Here is a 20887-nt window from a genome sequence, read left to right as displayed (position 1 = left end):
ACTCTGTGTCTGGTGAATCCTCTCACTGCCCCTGCACCTCTGGCCTGTACCCCAGCTCTATATGCATAAATAAATAAATCTTTAAAAAATATATATGAGTCATGTTGATTCATATAAACAAATTTTGGAATTGTACCCTGGTGCAGACAGAGGTACTAGTTTTAATATTTTATGATATTCCATGTTGTCATTGGTCCAGAGAAAATGAAGTTTAAATCACATGGGTAGAACTAGTATAAACTCTAGTTAACTAATAGCATATAAAATCTTACTTATGAAACAAATACAATTAAAAAATATTTACCTGAGCATCTATACTTCAATAGTTTGGAACAGTTGTCAGTTGCTAGTAAACTGATAACTTCTTTATTTATTATATCTGAACATAATGTAAATGGATCTGGAAAAAATGCAAAATGTTAAGATTTTTTTATTAATTAAAAGGACATAAGAGTTACAAGATTTATTAAGTTTCCAGACTTTTATAAACCTTAGCCCAGTACTACACATCCAGTCATTCTGGTAGGTAAACAGAAAGGTTCTAGATATCAATAGGTGACTGAAGTTAAAAAGAGAGTTAAGGAATGGTTTGTACATTAGAGCAAAGATGTAGCAATATACATTCTTAGCTATGTTAGTCCCCTAAACAACTGTTTTGTTGAAAAATCAAGGAAGACATATTTGTAATCATACCTGTTACTGGTAGCTGCTGCTTTCTATTTTTGACAATAGGAGTTGGATGTTTAAAAATCTGGTCACTAAAGGCAAAGACACACACCAGATTACAATAAACATACTGTTTGTTCATATAATGTTTGTTGTGCAGACAACTGTTTCTGCAAGCACAGGTGCAATAATGGGGGTTTGGCAAGCAGAAGGAGCTGGGTCAAGGTCTACCAAAACCTAACAAAAGCTTGCAAAAGTAGGTCCTACACTGGTTACAGTTTATCTCTAAAACTAGAGTTAAACCAGACTCCAGGTAGTAATAACATTGATGCCTGCAGAAATATGGAAGAAAAAGATTTTAAAAGTAGAAAATAAGGGATGAAGAAAAAACTAAAGGGAATGTAATCAGTGACCAACAGGCAGTAAGAGTGGTTAAAGACCATATCTTGCTGCTTTCTAATTCCACATCTTTGAGAAATCAAGTTAAAATACCAAGATTTTGAAAGGAATTTTTGAAAAGGAAAAAAATGGTAGTGGTGATAAAATCACCTTCCAGATACTTAGTTTGACCTGCAACACAGCATCATCTTCTCCACTTCCCACCAGCACAGTAACCATCAGAAGAGCAGCACAAGAAAGGTTTTTTTTTTTTTTTTTTTTAAGATTTATTTATTTGTGCATATAGAACTGGGGCACAGGCCAGAGGCTCAGGGGCAGTGAGAGGCTTCACCAGAGACAGAGTGGGGAGCAGAATAGGCAGATCGAGGGAGTACACTGCTGAGGGGAGCAGTGTGCGGGTCAGGAGAGGTCTGCCTCGCCATGTGGTCACCTCCGGGGCAGGCTGGGATCGAACTCATGCGGAAGCGGCTTTAGATTCTCAGTACTGTGCTTTAACACGCTGCGCTGCGCCACCAGGGAGGGCCACAAGAAAGGTTTTAACAAGAAAAGCTGCACTCCCAGGATAAGCCCACAGGCCACCTGTGGGGGAATGAGCATGTGCACTCAAGGGAGGTGCAGGAAACAAGTAAAAGCGCAAGCCTAATTCAGGGTTTCACCAGATCCCACTCCCTTGATCACACTGAATTTACAAATGGAGTTTTCGTACATGGATGATCAATAATCGATACATGCATTGTTATTTTAGGTATAGGGTTTTGACTCAGGTTTTCTTTTCTGAATATCCTTTCTAAAATTCAAATATGATCATATCAGTCAACTTAAATCACCAATGACTTTCTATACTGTATTAGTGAAACTGAAAAGTCTATGCCATAAAATGCCCTCATAGAACTACTCCATAAGTCTTCATTCAAATTCCTTTCCCTGTATTTCCTGCTTTAAAATATAAAACAGCCCTCCCTGCTGGCGAAGTGGGTTAAAAGCATAGCAGAAAGAAGCTAAAGCCACTTCAGCATGAGTTTGATCTTCACCCTGGAGGTGATCCACAAGGAGTGGCAGACTTCTCCTGACCCGCCTGCTGCTCCCCTTGGGAGTGTACTTTGTCGATCTGCCTGTTCTGCTCCCCCCTGTGTCTCTGGTGAATCTCCTCACTGCCCCTCCACCTCCAGCCTGTACCCCAGTTCTGTATGCATAAATAAATACATCTTTAGGGCTCTCTTTGGTGGCATAAATAAATCTTTAGGGCTCTCTTTGGTGGCATAACAGGTTAAAGCACCGCATTATGAAGCTCTCTGAAGCCACTGCAGCATGAGTTCAATTCCCAGCCAAGGAGATAACCCTCATGGCGTGGCAGACTTCTACTGACCTGCCCACTGCTACCCTCAGCAGTGTACTTTATCAATCTGCCTGTTCTGTTCCCCACTCTGTCTCTGGTGAATCCTCTCACCTACCACACCTGTACCCCAGTTCTGTAAGCATAAATAAATCTTTTAAAAAAATAAGTAAATAAATCTTAAAAAAAAATAAAACTACATTTTTTTCACCTCTATATCCCAGTGTGACACACAGAACTGAATAAAAACATGTATGGAATAAATAAAGTTAGAAACAATTATTAAACTATACCTTGGATGAGAAAGACAATTCCTTTCTGCAGTGTTTGTTTCTTCCAATAAATTTTGATTGCAGTTTAAATTGGTTTTATATAGAGTCTTCTTTCTCTCACTCTCCCTATAACAAGCATTAACTGGATTTGCTGTCTTTAACAGGGTCTTCAGTTGGTCATCTTCTCCACAGGCTGTAGATGTGACTCCAAACTGGCTTTTATTCTTATCTTCCGCTTTGGGATCACCACCAATACCATCTGCCTGGAGTTGTTTCAAAGTATCAAAAGTATTTATACTCACAGATGAAACATTATTATTAAAAGTTTCTCCTTGTATTTTTTCCTATAATGTGAAAATGACAAGTAAATAACCTGAAAATAATCTATTTGTTTTAAAGTCCAATTTATACTCCCTTTAAATAGTGCAGAAAGTTTAAAAATGTCAATAGAATTTGCATGATAAAAGGGGCAGTTAATATTAGGAAGAAAAAGGGCATCTATTCAATAAGCAATTGGCACAACTGGGTAGTTATTGAAGAAAAATAATTTGAATATCTGATAATTACACATAAACAAAGTCAAACTTAACTAAACATTTAAATATAAAAAATGAAATAATATATTTTAAAAGAAAAATCATATTTAACATTCTCAAAGGGAGAAAAGCCTTTCCAAATATTACACAAAATCACTAACCTAAAAATAAAAAACTAATATATTTGACCATACAAGTATTTTTTTAACTTCTCCTAGGGATCAGGAACAATATAAAAGAGGAAAAACTCAAAGAAGAAAGGGCCAGTTGCAAAACAAAATGAAATCAAAATGCCCAGAAAGTGCATATATATATATATGTATGTCATATTTTGATCTGTAGTACATTTTTTCTAGTCATGTTTATAAAAAACTACTACAGTGAAATATGGAAAAGATAAACAAAAGTTAGGAAAACACACAAAAGAAATGAACAGTTCAAAGCAAAGAAATCTAAATACTCCTTAAACATATGAAAAAAATCTTCCAATTCTATTCCAACCCACTTATAATAAGAAAAATGAACATTAAAGCAAAACGTAATTCTCTTTCTATCAAAGTCAACCTATGACATTGGCAAAGATCAAGAGAGTTTAAAAATACACCCATGGGCTCTCCCTGGTGGTGCAGTGGGTTAAAGCACAGCACTAAGAAAAGCCACTACAGCCTGCGTTGGATCCCTGCCCCAGAGGTGATCCACAGGTATGGCAGACCTCTCCTGACCTGCCCACTGCTCCCCTCAGCAGTGTACTTCACCAATTTGCCTGTTCTGTTCCCCATTCTGTCTTGGGTGAAGCCTCTCACCAGCCCACACCTCTGGCCTATACCCCAGTTCTGTATGCATAAAAAAATAAGTCTTTAAAACACACATACACACACACACACCTGAGTACAGGGCAATAGGAGTGTAAATTGGTACAACTTCTACAAAGAAAGTTTTTTTTTAAAAATACATGGACATATGATAACACAGTATATATACATAGAGAAATATGGAAATGTATATTCACATAAACACATAATCCACATCTCACACACACATGCATTTGTGTAATAGAATTACTTCTACAGACTTCCCTTGTAGCCCTCTTACACAGATATTATATACTTGACTCTGTATTAACGCTTTGTATTTTTTCAGTCATTACTTCCTTTTTTTAATTTCTTTTTTCTATATTCATGAATGATTTCTCAAGTATTACTAATAACTTTAAATTCAAATTTAAAACCATTACAGTTTTAAAAAATTGTCAAGAGAACTATTTTACCCTCCAACCTCTATTGTTAATATTTGAAAAATGTTCTATATTCTTTGAAACAAAGAAACCAACCTCGTTTCCTTCTTTCTCAAGCTGCTCTATTCTGTACAGAATTTCCTTTGCTTTCTTCCAGAAGTCTCCAAGATTCTTCTCTTTCATATTTATGTCATTTAATTGTTTTACTTCATTTTCGTCAAAAGAATATTCTCCTAGACTTAATTTTTCAGCTTATGGGGGGAAAAACAATGAGCCCATCAGTTACTAAAAAGGTTAATAATATTTTAAATAAGGACATCCTATAGACCATACCCCCTTGCACTCTCTCCTATAAATTTTGCCCGTTCAGTCTGTCTTAACTGCCTAAATGGTATTAAAAATAAGGGTCCGGCAGAGGCTCAGAACCCAGAGAGTCATAACTTAGACTTTACTCTTCAGAGTTACACTAAAAAGAATGGCATGAAAATACATTATGCCAGACACATAAAGTATTCAGATGTATGGATACTGGTTTTATGGATACTGGTTTTAAAAGTTTAATTTCTTAAACAATTTTCATAAAGTAGCTCATTCCTATAATCTTCTAACACACTTTTCACATATTGCAGTGGCAATTTTTCTCCCACAAAGACAGTATCATATTCATAGACATTGCCCTCCCTATGTGCTTCATCAACATTGGCCATCATTTCCTTCAATGTTCGGGCTCCCTTCTATTGCAAGGCCTTTGTGCCTCACAGTGGTTATGCCTGAGACACTTAGTCCTAACAAATTCCCATCTTTTTACCTAAATAACTGTATGTTCAAGTGTTAGATCAAGAATCACTTTTTTCCTGGGCCTCCCTGTGACAAGGGGTTAAAGACATAGCACTCATCAAGCTTTCAGCAGCTACTGCAACTTGATAGTCATACCCAACCAGGGAGCTGACCCACAGGGCACAGCAGGCCTCTCCTCTCTCCTATGCAGCTCTCCTCAGCAGTGTATTTCATCAGTCTGCCTGTTCTGCTCCCCACTCTGTTTCTGGTGAATCCTCTCACCCACTCACCCATACCTCTGGCCTGTACACGAGTTCTTATATGCATACATAAATAAATCTTAGGGAAAAAAATACTTTTTCCTGAAGCATCTTCTGCCCTAAGTCTAGATGAGCTTCCTTTATTATAGGGTAAGAGCTGAGCTCCATACATTCTTATCCTTAGATTAATTTTAATATATTCATTTTAGAAAGTATTCAATTACTATTTCTCTAGTTATACTGAGTGCATAGAATATTGTTTCTTAGAATTTATCTCTAAAACTTAATGTAGTATCTGGCAAATGAAAGGCACTAACACATTTTTAAGATAAGTAAATGTACTTTATGATTTACTCCTAAATCACCCTCAGACCTCAAGTACAAGTCTCATAATTATATTTATCCAATTGTTTAAAATTAGTGCTCTCTTGTTCATGCTGAAATACACTACTTGTCATGTCAAATTACATATGCTCTACTTTTCAAAAGTAAGAATCTAGGAAGTACAACGGCTTGATTCATCAAAGCAAATATAAATTACCCCTCATACACACTGGTTGATATTTTCTTAAAGTAATAGTAAACTTACTAATTTTTTTACAATTGTGAAGTACGAAAGTAGCAGCTTTGTTTAGCTCCTCATTCTGAGAATCAGTTAAGGCTTGTATCATGAGTGGAAGTCCATTGTTTTTAAAAAGATCATACTGATTTTCCTCTAGAAAATACATCAAGAAATAAAATAGAAGATAGTTATTTTATCATAAATTATGTGCATGAGATCACAATTCTTCCTTGTGATAATTATGAACAGTTTAAAAAATATTTTCATTTTAGGAAACAATCCAGTTACATCATATACCCAAGTCTCATAAGTGATCTCTGAAGCACAGTCACCGAGTAGTGTCACACCTCCTGAGAGCAAACAAACTGTGCTCACTTGGTTTAAAAAAAAAGTGTATATACACACATACATATATATACACACACATATGTATACATATGTATACATATGTGTGTATACAAATATATATATAGTAAATCCTAAATCATACAGGGATTAAGAGAAAAATTAAACAAATAAACTGATATAGTAGAAAATACAATGAGGGAGAGAAGAGAAAAACAGAAAGAGGAGAGTGGAAAATGTGAAGGGAGTAGAGGAGATTGAAGAAGACAGGTGAAAGAGGAATATGGAGAGGGTTGGAAAGGGAAAGAGTAGAGAGAGAGAGGAAAATGGCAGAAAGAAATGAAGGCAGGCTAGAATGTCAGGTAGAGAAAGAACTTTTGAGGGTTTCTGGCACAGGAGAACAGGATCAAACCTGTTCAGCAGTGAGAGTGCGCTGAAGAATGAAGGTAGACCGAAGGGGGCACAAGGAGGAAGCTATTATGATAATACTGGCAAGATGCCATGGACTGAAGACCAAATTGGGAGGCTAGCCCAATTCCAGAATTGAGCAGAAAAAGACAGGTGGGGTAAAAAGGACTACAGTTCTTAATGTGTGACTAAATTCACTGGCTGAAGGAGACGGGGAAGCAAAATGACTAATTTGGGGCCTTAGTAGAAGAAAGGCAATGCTTTAAAACCTTTCAAGTAACTCGGAGGGAGAAAGCATCTTTCCACTCCACTGTCTTACTAAGCATACTAAATAAATCCAATACTTACCACAATCCTCTGTGCAATGACCAAGAGTAAGTATTATGCTAAATTTTTCTCCTGAATCCAGACTTTCATGAAGTAGTAATGCCAGAAGTTTTGAAACAATGCAGTACTTGGACAAAACTACCCCAAAAGTAGCTATTAGTATAAAATAGAAAAAAAAATGGCAGTAATTACAAACTTAACAAACTATATATCTACTGTTTTTCAACTCTTGCACACATTTTCCAGATCTTGTTCTAGGAGGCTTATATCTATGTAACCGCTAATATTCATACCTGATATATTTTGTAAATTATGTCAATATAAATAAATGCACTATAATAAGTGGCTTATATAGCCCTCATTAATACCTCTCCCACATTAAAGACAATATAAAAGAATTATTTTTTCTTAACTGTCCTCATTATGTTGTGAATATGATTATCACTAACTTCCTAAATGCTGAATATGTTTACTCTTTTTATCTAGACTGAAAAGTAACCTGTGTAACCTGTCTTTTATGGAATTATACTATTAACTGGTCCTGATCTACTAATGGTAATGATTCAATGACACGTACCTGAAGCTAAGCTGAGATGTTCAAAAAGCTTTTATTTGAAACTATAATTATCCTCATGGAGCTTTTATTCTCCTCTTGTGTATGAATTCACCCACAGTCTAACAATAATGGTATCAAAACTAAGGTTGTAAATTCCTCAAGAGTCTGTATCTTAATCATTTTGTATTACTAGAACTCACATAGAGCCCAGCACCTAGCAGGCCCTCCATCACTGATTTTTAAAAATCCATCTATTTTTCTTTTCAGTTATTTGCTTGTTACAAAGATTTACAACTTATTCTTTGGTGTATATACATGTGAACAAAAGCCATGGTTTCAAGTGTGACTCTCATTCACTAGTTAGGTGTGTTGGTAAAGTCAGACCTCATGCTTTCTTTACATAATTTTTAAAAAAATCTTCAAGTTGGGCTTTCCATTCTTTATGTCTCAAAAATGTCCCTTTACTTATTATGTAAACTATTAGTTTCTTAAATGAAACAAAGACTTAGAAATTATAGAAATTTTTCTTGACTATTATCACTACAATTGAACTCAAAGGCCTAGATATGAACTCTCAGAAAGTCATAACCTCCATGAAAATGAGTTACATTACAAAATTTCTAATTTCTTCCTACTTAGGAGAAATTGGAAGTATTCAATCTACTACTTCAACATTCACATGCTGAATTAAAACAAAATGCAGTTATAGAAACATTACTTAGCACTTTACTCACGATTATCAGCAATACATGCATCCACTGTCTTTGTCACCACCACAGCAAGTTTAGCACTGGAGACAGAGCTGTGTGAATCAGATTCCAGCTGCACAAGGACTTGAGACAATATATCCAGTCCACCCACAGATACAAAGTATTTCTGAACCTGTGCTTAAGATATAAAGTAGCAAAATTACTAACACCTCAAACAGGACAGACATCAATTAATTTGCCCTAATACAACATTAACTTGTTTTTAAAAACTTACAAAAATTCAAATTCCAGTATTTAACTGTGCATAATCATAAAATGGATTACTTACTATGTAAGAAACTCACTTGACTTAGTATAACTATATGTATTTCTTTCTTGTGTGTTAGATAACCTCTTCTCATTTAGTGATAACTAGCATTATTTTATAAGAACAACATTATTAAATTCAAGTCCTTTGAGTAAAGCTATAAAGAACTGATTTATTCTTTTAGCTAGATACTATATTAGAAAGTTGCTTATTTTCTGAATTCCATTATAACTCATACCTCATGATTTATTAAAGACAAAATAATTTATTTTAAAAGAACACATTTTATTCATCTTACTTAAACCTAATCCTTATACTTTTTGGAGCATAAAATGTTAACATATTATTGAGAGTCAAACAACTTTTTTAAGCACGGAATCAATGATATATACTTTCTTTTTTTAATTTTTTTAATTAAAAAATTTTTTTTAAATATTTATTTATGTAATCAGAACTGGGGTACAGGCCAGAGGAGCAGGGGGTGGTGAGAGGATTCACCAGAGACAGAGTGGGGATTAGAACAGGTTGACTGACGAAGTACACTGCTGAGGGGAGCAGCGGGAGGGTCAGGAGAGGTCTGTCGGGCCATGTGGTCACCTCCGGGGCAGGTGGGGATCGAACTCATGCGGAACTGGCTTTAGCTTCTTAGTGCCGTGCTTTAACCGGCTGCGCCACCAGGGAGGGCCAGAATCAATAATATATACTTTTCTAAAATTATTCCTGCTCCTTAGATTTTATTTACTTTTTTTAGAGATTTATTTATTTATTCATACAAAACTGAGTAGAGGCCAGAGGTGTAGGGGCAGTGAGAGACTTCAACAGAGATAAAGTGGGGAGCAGAACAGGCAGATCACTAAAGTACACTGTTAAGGGGAACAGGGGACAAGACAGGAGAGGTCTGCTGCGCCATGTGGATCCCCTATGGGGCCTGTGATCAAACTCACACTGAAGCAGCTGTGGCTAGCTTGCAGTGCTGTGTCCTAATCCATTGTGCCACCAGGGAGAGTCCAATACATACTTAAAAAAAAAAAAAAGATTTATTCATTTATGCATACAAGAACTGTGGTATTGGCCAGAGGGAAGGGGTAGGGGTGTGTATGAGAGGATTCACCAGAGACAGAGTTGGGAGCAGAACAGGTAGACCTGTAACAGGGTGTTCCCTAGGAAAAAGGGAAGTTCCAGGTTCCCTGCCCCACCCAGAAGGGTGGAGCTGAGCAGAGAAAAAGGAGAGAAAAGAAGGAATCAAGAGAGAAGAAAGGAAGGAAGCTGGATGGAGAACAAGGAAACCTGAGAAAGCCACAGGGAGCAGCAAGCATGTGATGAGGAAACTGCTTGTTTCCTTACCCTGGACTGGTTAAGGCAGATGTGGGCGAGAGACCTGCAGGGAGGTGATAATGGCAGTGTTTAGACTGATTTTGATTTTTCTCTTTTCCTCCCAGATTTGTCTGGCCATTTCTGACCCTTTTCCATGGGTCCCGGCCAGAAGGTGCTTTAGTCTAGTGGCAGCTTTCAGGCCTTGCTTTGGACCAGTCCCTTTTGGGTTGACTTTTGCCCATGAGGGGATGGGTAACTTCAGATGTTTGATTTGGAAGTTATATTCTTTGTGTTCTGTATTGTATATTTACTGTATTAAAGTTCCTTTTCATTAAAGTTTTATATGTTTTGTCTTGTTGTGGCAGATGGCAGAACCCACTTAGTGCAGGCAGGTTTTTGGGATTTCAGGAGTGCTCTTCTCCCCCTGTCCTGGAACAGATTTGCTGCCCTATAACAGACCTACTGAAATACTGTACTGAGGAGAGTGCAGTGGGCTATACAGGAGAGGTCTGCGGCACCATATATATTCAGCTCCCTGGCCAGGGACTGAATTTATGAGGCAGTGACAGCAGATAGCTTGATGGTGCTGATACTTAACCCTCTACCACCAGGGAGGCTCCTGATGTATACAATTTTTTAAGTCTGAAAGTCTTTTCTCCTCCTGATGAAAATGATTCAACAGGTATCCCATTGGGTCTGTGTATATAATAGTCTCCAAACTCATCCTGTTATAGGGCACCCCAAATCTGTTCCAGAACAGGGGGAGAGGGACACCCCTGAAGCCCCAAAATCCTGCCTGCTCTAAGTGGGTTCTGCCATCCGCCGCAACAAGAAAAAACATATAAAACTTTAATGAAAAGGGACTTTAATACAGTGAATATACAATATGGAACACAAAGAATATAACTTCTAAATCAAACACCTGAAGTGACCCATCCCCTCGTGGGCAAAAGTCACCCCAAAAGGGATTGGCCCAAAACAAAGCCTGAAAGCTGCCACAAGACTAAAGCACCTTCTGGCCGGGATCCATGGAAAAGGGTCAGAAATGGCCAGACAAATCTGGGAGGAAAAGAGCAACATCAAAATCAATATAAAAGCTGCCACAGTCACCTCCCTACAGGTATCTCACCCACATCTGCCTTAACCAGCCCAGGGTCAGGAAACAAGCCCGGTTTCTTCATCACATGCTTGCTGCTCCATTTGGCTTCCTCAGGCCTCCTTCTGGCTCTCCATCCTGCTTCCTTCTCTTCTTCTCTCTTCTCTTTTTTCTCTGCTCACCTCCACCCTCCTTCTGGATGGGGCAGGGAACCTGGAACTTCCCTTTTTCCTAGGGACCACCCTGTTACAATCCCAACAATGTGCTTATCACTAATACTTATGGACTACTGAGGTAACTCTTCCAATCTACCCCAGTAATATAAATTAAGCCAAGATTTAAAGACAAAATTATTTTTCTAATTGATATAATAGATATTAATCTTAAAAATCATGTTCAGCATTTTCTACACACAGGGAAGGAATTAAGAAAACAGTTGCAACATAAAGGAGACACAAAAACAGGCTTCTTTATGACAGAGTACTGTCATTAAAAAAGAAAAAAAAACTTGTGGGCCCTCCTTTGTGGTGCAGCGGATTAAAGCACAGCACAAAGAAGCTTAAACCACTTCTGCATGAGTTCGATTACTGCCTGCCCCGGAGGTGATCCACATGGCAAGGCAGACCTCTCCTGACCCGCCCGCTGCTCCCCTCAGCATTGTACTTCGTCAATCTGCCTGTTCTGCTTCCCACTCTGTCTCTGGTGAATCTTCTCACCCTCCGCATTTCTGACCTGTACCCCAGTTCTGTAAGAATAAATAAATCTTAAAAAAAAAAAAAATTGAAAAAAGGAAGTACATTTAGGCTTAGATGAAAATGGTACTATGTTACCACTAGTTAGAGTCTAAATAATGAAGATTCAGATTTATATGCAAAACAGGCTACTCCTAATGTATGTTGAATTATGTAAGAAGCTTTTCCTTCATCTACTGAGGTTATAATATAAATTTTCTTTTCTAGCCTGCGAATGTAGTGTGCTTTCTAATGTTAAATCAATCTTGCATTCCTATGATAAAGGCCAGTTGGTCATAATATATTAACATTTCTATATATAATTGAAACTGATTTTTTACTATTTTGTTAAGCATGTATCTATGTTCATAAGATGTTGGTGTAAAGTTGTCTTTGGTAGAGGGTTAAAATTGTCCTTATAAAATGTTTTGGGAAGTACTTCTTCCACTTCTATTTCCTGGAATAATTTATATGTTTTTTCCTTATACGTTTTATAGAATTCACCAGTGAAGTCATCTAAGCCTGAAATTCCTGTTGTGATTTTTTAAAATATATGCAGAAATATTCAGGTTGCCTACTTCTTAGTAAGTTGACACAAGCTATGCGACGGCTATCGTCTGACAGATTCCGGGTAGCTCGGGAAAAGCTCTGAAAGATCAGACTTTCCATGCTAACTTATGTTATGACCTCCCTTTTTTGTATAATCGTAATATCAAAATATTCTGAGCAACTTTCAGCCTACAATTGGATTGCCTCAGCTGCATAAGGCCTGCCTGCCCTGACAAGCAAGCACCGCACCAGGGTGAGAAATTCCTCTGAAGTCAAAAGTGACTTAACAACTGGCTGATCAATAAAAACAAAAGGGCTATTTCTGCAAAGTCTCTCACTGCTGGACGGAGGAAAACCCAAATCTTATTCTGCTATCTCGCCTAGCCTCCTATTCAGCTTCTACAGAATTACTCAAACTTCCTACTGTCTGGCTTTAGATATGGAAATTCATCCAGGTTGCCTGTTTTAGAGCTAGTCAAGTTTTTTCCCTGCTACACTTCAAAGCAATCCACAAAAGTCTTTCTGGCTAGTCTTTCAGGATTCTACTATCTAGTCTTTAGATAAGGAAATTCACCTACCTCTCCTATTCAGAGCAAATTATGCCTAGACCTCAAGGAAACTTACTTAAAACCTTTTAGCAAGTTTCCTCAAAGTAGAAAACTTACTTGAAACCTTTTAGCAAGTTTCCTCAAAGTAGAAAACTTACTTGAAACCTTTTAGCAAGTTTCCTCAAAGTAGAAAAACTTACTTGAAACCTTTTAGCAAGTTTCTTGATTAGCAAGAAATTTCCTCTTCCTGCGACCCAGACCATTTTCTTAGAAAAAAGGTGATTGTGATCTTAACCCCTTTCGTATGCTAATGCCATCCCCCTGCCTGCTGGAAATGTATAAAATAAACCTCTGCTGAAGGCAGAGCAGGAAGATTTGCACCCAACTCCGACTCCCGTGTCTTCCTCACACCCGCTCCTCTCCCCCTCTTGGAATCTCCGCACTCCGAAGCCTTCCCATCTTAGGGTCCTGCCTGTGTTGCCTCCAGACACCTCAAAAGTTGGAGCTGGTCTCCGACAGTAAGTGTTGATAGTTTGGGTCTTTTCACTTTTGTCTAATTCATGTAAGTTGTAAAATTTAATGGAATAAAATTGTACTATTCTTTTATCTTCCTTTTAATATCTATAAGATCTACAACGTATGACCTTTCATTCCTGATACTGGTAATTTGGGCCTTCTCCTCTTATCTTGTGATGTGTCCAGCTAGAGTATATATTTCATCAATCTTCTTGAATTTTTTTTTGTTTTGTTAGTCAGCTCTTTTTTATTGAGAAAGTTTTAGTGAGGTAAAATTACACTATAATAGTGTATAAGTTTCAGCCCTGCATCTTTCTAAATCAGTATTTGTATAATACATTAGGTTCACTAAAAGTTTGATGCTATCCTTTACCCTGTAATTTGACCACTTTTACATGATTTTCCAACCTCCTTCTCTCTTATTCAGCTCCTTTTCTATTTCATTGCTTTCTGATCTATTATTCACTTTGTCACATTTACTTTTGAGTTTCACATGCTTTGTTTTCTAACATAGGCAATACACTCCATGATATACACCTCACAAACATCTTCAGATTCATGCCCAGAAGCAAAGAAAATGAAGGAAAAGATAAATAGCTGGGAATACATCGAATTAGGGGTTCTACACAGCAAGAGATAGTAATCAAAGGAAGATACCCAATGGAATGGGAGAAAATATTTGCATACCATATAACTTAACAAAAGCAAAGCAAACAGTCCAATCAAAAATTAGCAGAAGAGCTAACAGACACTTCTCAAAAAAAAAAAAAGAATTGCAAATGGGGCCTCCCTTGTGGGCTAGGGGTTAAAGTCTTAGGGCTATCAAGCTATGATCAGCCACTGCAGCCAGCCTGAGTTGGATCCCTGCAGGGCCAGAGAGCTGACCCACATGACACAGCAGATCTCTCCTCTCTCATCTGCTCCCCTCAACAGTATATTTCAGTAGATCTGCCTGTTCTGCTCCCCACTCTGTCTCCCCACACCTCTGGCCTATACCCCAGTTCTTGTATGCATAAATCAATCTTCTTTTTTTTTTAAAGAAAGAAATGCAAATGGCAACAAGTTTATGAAAAACACTTATAATCAGGAAAACACAAATCAAAACCACAATGAGATAAAACAGCTGTGAGAATGGCCCATTTTAAAAGAACAAATGCTAGTGAGGATATGGAAAAAAAGAGCCTCTTACACTGCTGGTGGGAATGCAAATTGGTCCAACCACTATTGAAAGCTGTGTGGAGACCACTTAAATGACTAAAACTGGAGCTACCATACGATCCAATGATTCTACTCTTGGGAATATACCCATAGGGGCATTTTTTGCCCCTATTTTTATTCCACTACTATTTACATGGGAATAACCCAAATGCCCCAAAGCAGACAAATGGATCAAGTAGAGGTATACACACAATGGAATACTACCCAAGTGATAAAAAAAAAAAAAAGATAAATTCCTGCTATTTGCAGCAACATGGATGGAGCTGGAAGGGATTGTCCTAAGCAAAATACATCAAAAGGAAAAATAAAAATATCAATGATCTCACTTACAAGGGAAATATATGGAAACTGTACAAAGGATGAAGAAAAAGACAAAATTTGCAAGCAAACTACAGATCTGAGGGAGGAAGAAAGGTCAAAAGAGGAGAGGGAAGAGCACAAGAGACTATGGTAATAGCTCAAGGCTATTGTGGTCATGGGAGAATTATAGGGATTACACCTGAAAGGAGAAATCAAATATTGTACAAAAATGAATAATGATGCAAGAAAATTTTAAAACAATGGTTTGTTTTCTAGTTTCTTAGGTGTAAACTAACATAACTGCTTGAGACCTTTGTTCTTTCACATGTAAGTCTTTGTGTTATATTTCCCTCTGAACACTACTTTGCAGCATCCTAGTTTTTGAAAATTATAATTTTGCTATCATTCAGTTGAAAACATTTTTATTTCCCTTATAATTTAATCTTAGACTCATGGGTTTGTGTTTCTTTTGCTTCTTTCTCAGTATGAATTAATTTCCATATTTGGGGACTATTCTAGAAATTTTATTTTTATTCATTTCTAATTTAATTCTTTATAGTCAGAGAACACAATCTGGGTTTTTAATTTTACTTTCTAGTTGTTCTATTTTATGAGGTTTTCTGGGGAGATACAAAACTGCTGCCACTATCACTTTCTCAACATCCTGGAAAAATTTACATTTAATACTTTCCTATCTACAAGAGTCTAAATGCATCTAACATGACTCAACTTACTGGAATAAAATAACTGCATTAATCCAATTAATATAATTAATTAAATGGGGTTTTGTTATGCTTTGAAATGTAGTAAGTACAACCTAGAAAATAAATACTTACTATTATTTGCAAGGGTGAGTCCAATAAATGAGCATACAGGACGAATTATCTCAGGTATCATGCAATTTACTAGCCAGTTATTAGCATGTGGGAAGAGTGAACTGCAAAACACTTGATTCTCACCTAAAAGGAAGAAAAAAATCAATCATGTTTTAATTTGACATTTCAAATATATCAGTTTTCATTTGGCTTTAGGTTTATATTTTAACGTAACTGAGATTATTACCATTTTGAGGATTGTTAACACAGACACACAGAGTACTACACACCGAAGACCACAACTGGTAATTCTGGAAAACATTTTCATCTGACAAATTCACTTCATATTCTGAAAGAACTGTCCTAGTAGGTTAAAGATAGAATAAAATAAATTAATGCAAATGTGTTAAAGTCGTAATCAGTTAATAATAAGAAATTCGTACTTGCTTACCTGAACAACTGTGACAGAACTGTAATACAACCTGTTTCTCTCACAAGAGTCTGTCCAGTCCCTTAAAAAAATAGCCATATATTACATGAATATGAATTTTATTCAAAAATATTTTTTGCAGAAATCGAAAACATTTTAGTATTTTAATACTGAATTAACTTACAAGTCATTTTAAAGTACTACAAAATATAACATGAAATTACAGTAGATAAAAGTCTGTAATTAAGGTTATAATGGAAAAAAACCATGTGCTTAGAGAAAGACAGCACTCAAATTTCATGTAAAAATTTCAAAAACACTTATTTTGCATGACTCTGGGTAACAATGCCAAAATATGTTCCCAAACAGAAAAAAAAAAATGCTTGTAAAATGTCCAACAATCTTAAGAATTAAGTAGTTATATTTAAAAAATAACCTTAGCTTAGTAAGTAGCTGCAAAGGAATTCTCTACACTATCTTTGTAAATTTTCTATTAAGTCTGAAATCATTCAAAAATAAAATCAAAGCCTCCATGGTGATGCAAGGGGTTAAGTCTCAGCCCTATGAAGCTATCAGCATCCACTGCAGCATGAGTTTGATCCTTGGCCAGGGAGGTGACCCACATACCACAGCAGACCTTTTCTATCTCCCCTGCTGCTCCCCTTCAGCAGTGTATTTCAATCAATCCACCTGTTCTGTCCCCTACTCTGTCTCTGGCCTATACCCCAGTTCTTGCATGCATAAATAAATAAATCTTAAAAAAAAAAAAAAAAACTCAAAACCAAAACTTTAGCCAAGGGCTACATGAAATTTAAAGCCATCACTGTTCAGTAGAGAAAACATTGTAATTAAATGGCCAATTCATGGAAAGTCAACTGAACTAAATGATATAATGCTTTTCTTTTGCTTTTTTTTATTTAAGATTTTTAAAATGTATGCATGTAATAACTGGAGTGAAAGCCAGATGTGCTGGGGATGAGAGAATTCACCAGAGATAAAGTGGAAAGCAGAACAAGCAGATCTACTGAAATCCACTGTGGGTGAGACAAGAGAGGTCTGCTGCATCTTATGGGTCAGGTCCCTGGACTCAGTGGCTGTTAATAGCTTGATAGTGCTGAGACTTTAACCATTGCGCCACCAAGGAGGTCCCCTCCTTTGCTTTTAAATTTTACTCTTCAGTGTTAAATAGTGCAAATCATTTTACTATTTCTTAAAATTAATAAATATCAAACAGTTAAAAGTATGTTATTATTCTTCCTTAAAGCTAGTAAATTCTAAAAAAAAACTAAGTAGTTCTTAGTAGTTAGTAAGATAAAAGGAAATTGATATAAGGACTAGAATAAAAGGATTATTATACTTTGTTTCAACTTATAATTTTTTTAATGTTTCTACAACATAAGAGGATATACTTACGATTATTTGAAACCAGGACCAAAATAACATACACAGTCATTCTTTTCAAATTTGTGCTTGAATCATTGTTAGATAAGAATCCAATTAAGTCTTCAAATAATTCTGAAGTACACAAATTCTGCTGACAGTAAACTGAAATATAAAAATATTTTAATTTCTACATTTATTAATAACACAACAAAATCTGTGACAAATTGGTATGTACTTACTCAATCAGTCAACTAAAGAAGAAATATGTTAATCTGAAGTACTTGATCTAGGCTCTAAAATATGTATTGCAGCCCCTTAGAAATTCCAATAAAAACCTAAGTAAGAGCCCTCCCTGGTGGTGCATGGGGTTAAAGCACAACACTGTGAAGCTGCCAGTCACTGCAGCATGGTTTGGTCCCTGGCCAGGGAGCTGACCCCCATGGCGCAGCAGACCTCTTCTGACCCACCCGCTGCTCCCCTCAGTATTTCAGTAGATCTGCCTGTTCTGCTCCCCACTCTGTTTCTGACAAATACTCTCACCCCCTGTACATCTGGCCTGTACCTCAGTTCTGTATGCATAAATAAATAAATCTTTTTAAAAAAACCTACCTAAGCAAACATTTAAAATGACATAAAATTTTAAAAGGATGAATATGGAACAAAATAGCAAGAAAAATTCAGAGACATGCTTTAGAAAACAGAGGAATAGATGCCACTTTAGCTATTTTTGAAGATGTTCAGAAATGAAAATATTTTTCTAAAAAGCAAAATGACACCTACCCAACTGGGTTGGTTTTTTTTGTTGTTGTTTTTTGCTCATGTGTGGTAATCACACAAAAAGCAAAATTTTTAATAAATAACTTGTACATGGGAATATAATCAACATTTTACCCAGCGTTTAGAACCAGTTATGATTAGAAAAGGAGGGATTATTATTTTTTTTACTTCTATATCCCCAAAGTACAGGACTTTGGTTCTTCACAAGTGAAGAAATATTTAGTGAGTAAAAATACAAAAATATTAAGTTGTTTGACAAATCAATGGTTTAGATTCAATCTCATTTCAAGTATATTGCAGAAAATATTTTTGTCAACATTAAGTTCTACACCCAGAGCTTATTTAGTGAAAATGGTTATATATGGGTTATCTCCAACTTATAAAGTACCTTAATAAAATTATGCAGTAGTGTAAAAAATAAATTTAAATCTAAATTAATTTTTAGTAGATGATTATAATAAAACACAATGCTTAAGGGATAATGAAATAAAGTTTTTATATTTTACCGTTTTGTTCTGCAATAGTGCCTAGTGTATATAAAGCTGCTTCTTTAACCATGCTGTGTTCACTTGACTTTGCAAGATTGTTTATAAACATCAGACCACCAATTTCCCGAAAATAAATACCTGCATTACCTATGCAGACAAAACAAAGAAGAAATTATATTTATTTTGATTTTCCTTTATTCTTCCATTTTAATAGGATAGGTTTACTAGAAAAAGGCAAAAAAGACAGGCATCTGTGTAGTCACAGGTGGGCTGCCTATTTTGCTATTTCTAAGGATAAAATAAATAACATGAAGATAGTTTCGTAACATATAGAGTTAATGAGTACGAGATAATGCCTCACATATCACAGTACTAAAGAACTAGAATCACACATAAAAATTCACTATCATGCCTTACTGTTTTGTTGACAGATTGAATGAATAGTGACCAAAGCTTCCTTTTGTGAAAAAGGGTTGTCCATTTGATACTTCAGACACTCCAGTAATAGGTTCAGGTCCGTCTTCATTTCTAAAGGGCAAAAATTTAGTTACTTTGAACTAAATGTTTCCTTTCAAAAACCAAACACTTAAATTTTATTTTCTAATATACATCTTTGTAATGCTTGGCATCTTAAATAATAAGCATATATTACTTTTACACTCTATCAAGCAGTAAAGTTACATGAGAAGATGCTCTTTAAAGGAACTCGAAGTTAACTTATATTTAGTCTTACTTGTGTATGAAATAATAGGAATAGAAAAATTCAAATGTTATCTTTAAATAAAGCCAAAATGGGTTTATACAAAAAGATTTATGTTCGCATATGTTTAGAGTAGCACTGCCCACAACTGACAAAGCATAGAACTAACCTAAGTCCATCACAGGCAAATGGATAAAGAAATTGTGGGATATAAACACAATGTAATAATACTACACAGCTATTGAATCACCCTGGTGGCATCGAGGTTAAAGCCAGCACTAGTAATCAAAGCAGAGTTAGATGCCAGGGAGCTGACCCACAGTCACAGCAGACCTCTCCTGTCTTGCCTGCTGCTCTTCTCAGCAGTGTGTTTCAGTAGATCTGCCTGTTCTGGCCCCCTCTCTGTCTCTGGTGAGTCCTCTCAACACAGCCCACACCCCTTCAGCCTACAGCTGCATAAAATTTTTTTAAATCTTTTTAAAAAATACTATATAGTTATTAAAAAAGATGAAATAGTGTCTTTTGGGACAAAATGGATGGACCCCAAGGTGATTAAGTGCAACAAGTCATAAATTGAAAGAAAGATATCAGATGATTTTACTTATCTGTATAATATAGATAACCAAAAAACAGACACAGAAAAAAATAAAACAGAAATGAATTCTGGACTTAGTAAAAGCATTTAATTGTTACCAGAGGGAACGATAGGGAGTAAAAAGAAGGTGGAGGAGGAAGGTAGATGGAACATAGGTATGGAAGAGTTGCTGGAAAATGAGTACACACATGAAGGAGTAAAAACTGTAATCCTGGGCTCTCCCTCGTGGCGCAATGGGTTGAAGCACCCTGTTCTGGTGAATCCTCTCACCCACCATACCTCTGGCCTGTACCCCAGTTCTGTGAGCATAAATAAATATATCTTTAAAAAAAAAACTGTAATCCCAAAATAAAAATGCCTAGCATACAAAAGTCACAAAATACAAAAAAATATTTATCTATGTACAATTTAAAAAAATCATTTTTATACAAAATTATTTACTATATCCTTTAAACAATTTGTTCTCTTGATTTTAATGATTTAAATAAAATTATATATGGTATTACAATTATCAGCATGCCTTTTCCACTAAGATGTCAGTTTCCTGAAGTCAGTTTGACAGATACACAGAAGGTGCTCAATAAATATTTCTGTAAACTGCTATACCAGTCTCTCCTTTCCTGGGTCCCGTCAGATAATCTTAACTATATTCCACAACTATACTATAAAACTAATTTCAGATATATGATGTGTGAATTTCTTACCTTGTATTTTCTTTGTGTCATCACTTCCCAT

The 20887-nt window shown here is 36.1% G+C and overlaps 1 protein-coding gene across 1 annotated transcript; it reads right to left on the bottom strand.

Moving 5' to 3' along the window:
• Positions 1–366: 366 nt before the first annotated feature.
• CCDC79 (coiled-coil domain containing 79) lies at positions 367–20887 on the bottom strand. The gene is made up of 12 exons (XM_004690498.1): positions 20857–20887; positions 19275–19385; positions 18876–19004; positions 17623–17754; positions 16231–16291; positions 16027–16142; positions 15801–15923; positions 8410–8562; positions 7141–7272; positions 4537–4691; positions 2692–3014; positions 367–400 (listed from the first exon to the last, which is right to left on the bottom strand). The coding sequence occupies exons 1-12, from the start codon at positions 20885–20887 to the stop codon at positions 367–369; spliced, it is 1500 nt and encodes a 499-aa protein (XP_004690555.1).

The sequence above is a fragment of the Condylura cristata genome, unplaced genomic scaffold, assembly GCF_000260355.1.
Source record: "Condylura cristata isolate star-nosed mole 26May11 unplaced genomic scaffold, ConCri1.0 scaffold00028, whole genome shotgun sequence".
NCBI lineage: Eukaryota > Metazoa > Chordata > Mammalia > Eulipotyphla > Talpidae > Condylura > Condylura cristata.
Note: the sequence above shows the minus strand (reverse complement) of the source record. Positions and strands in the feature narration are given on the sequence as shown.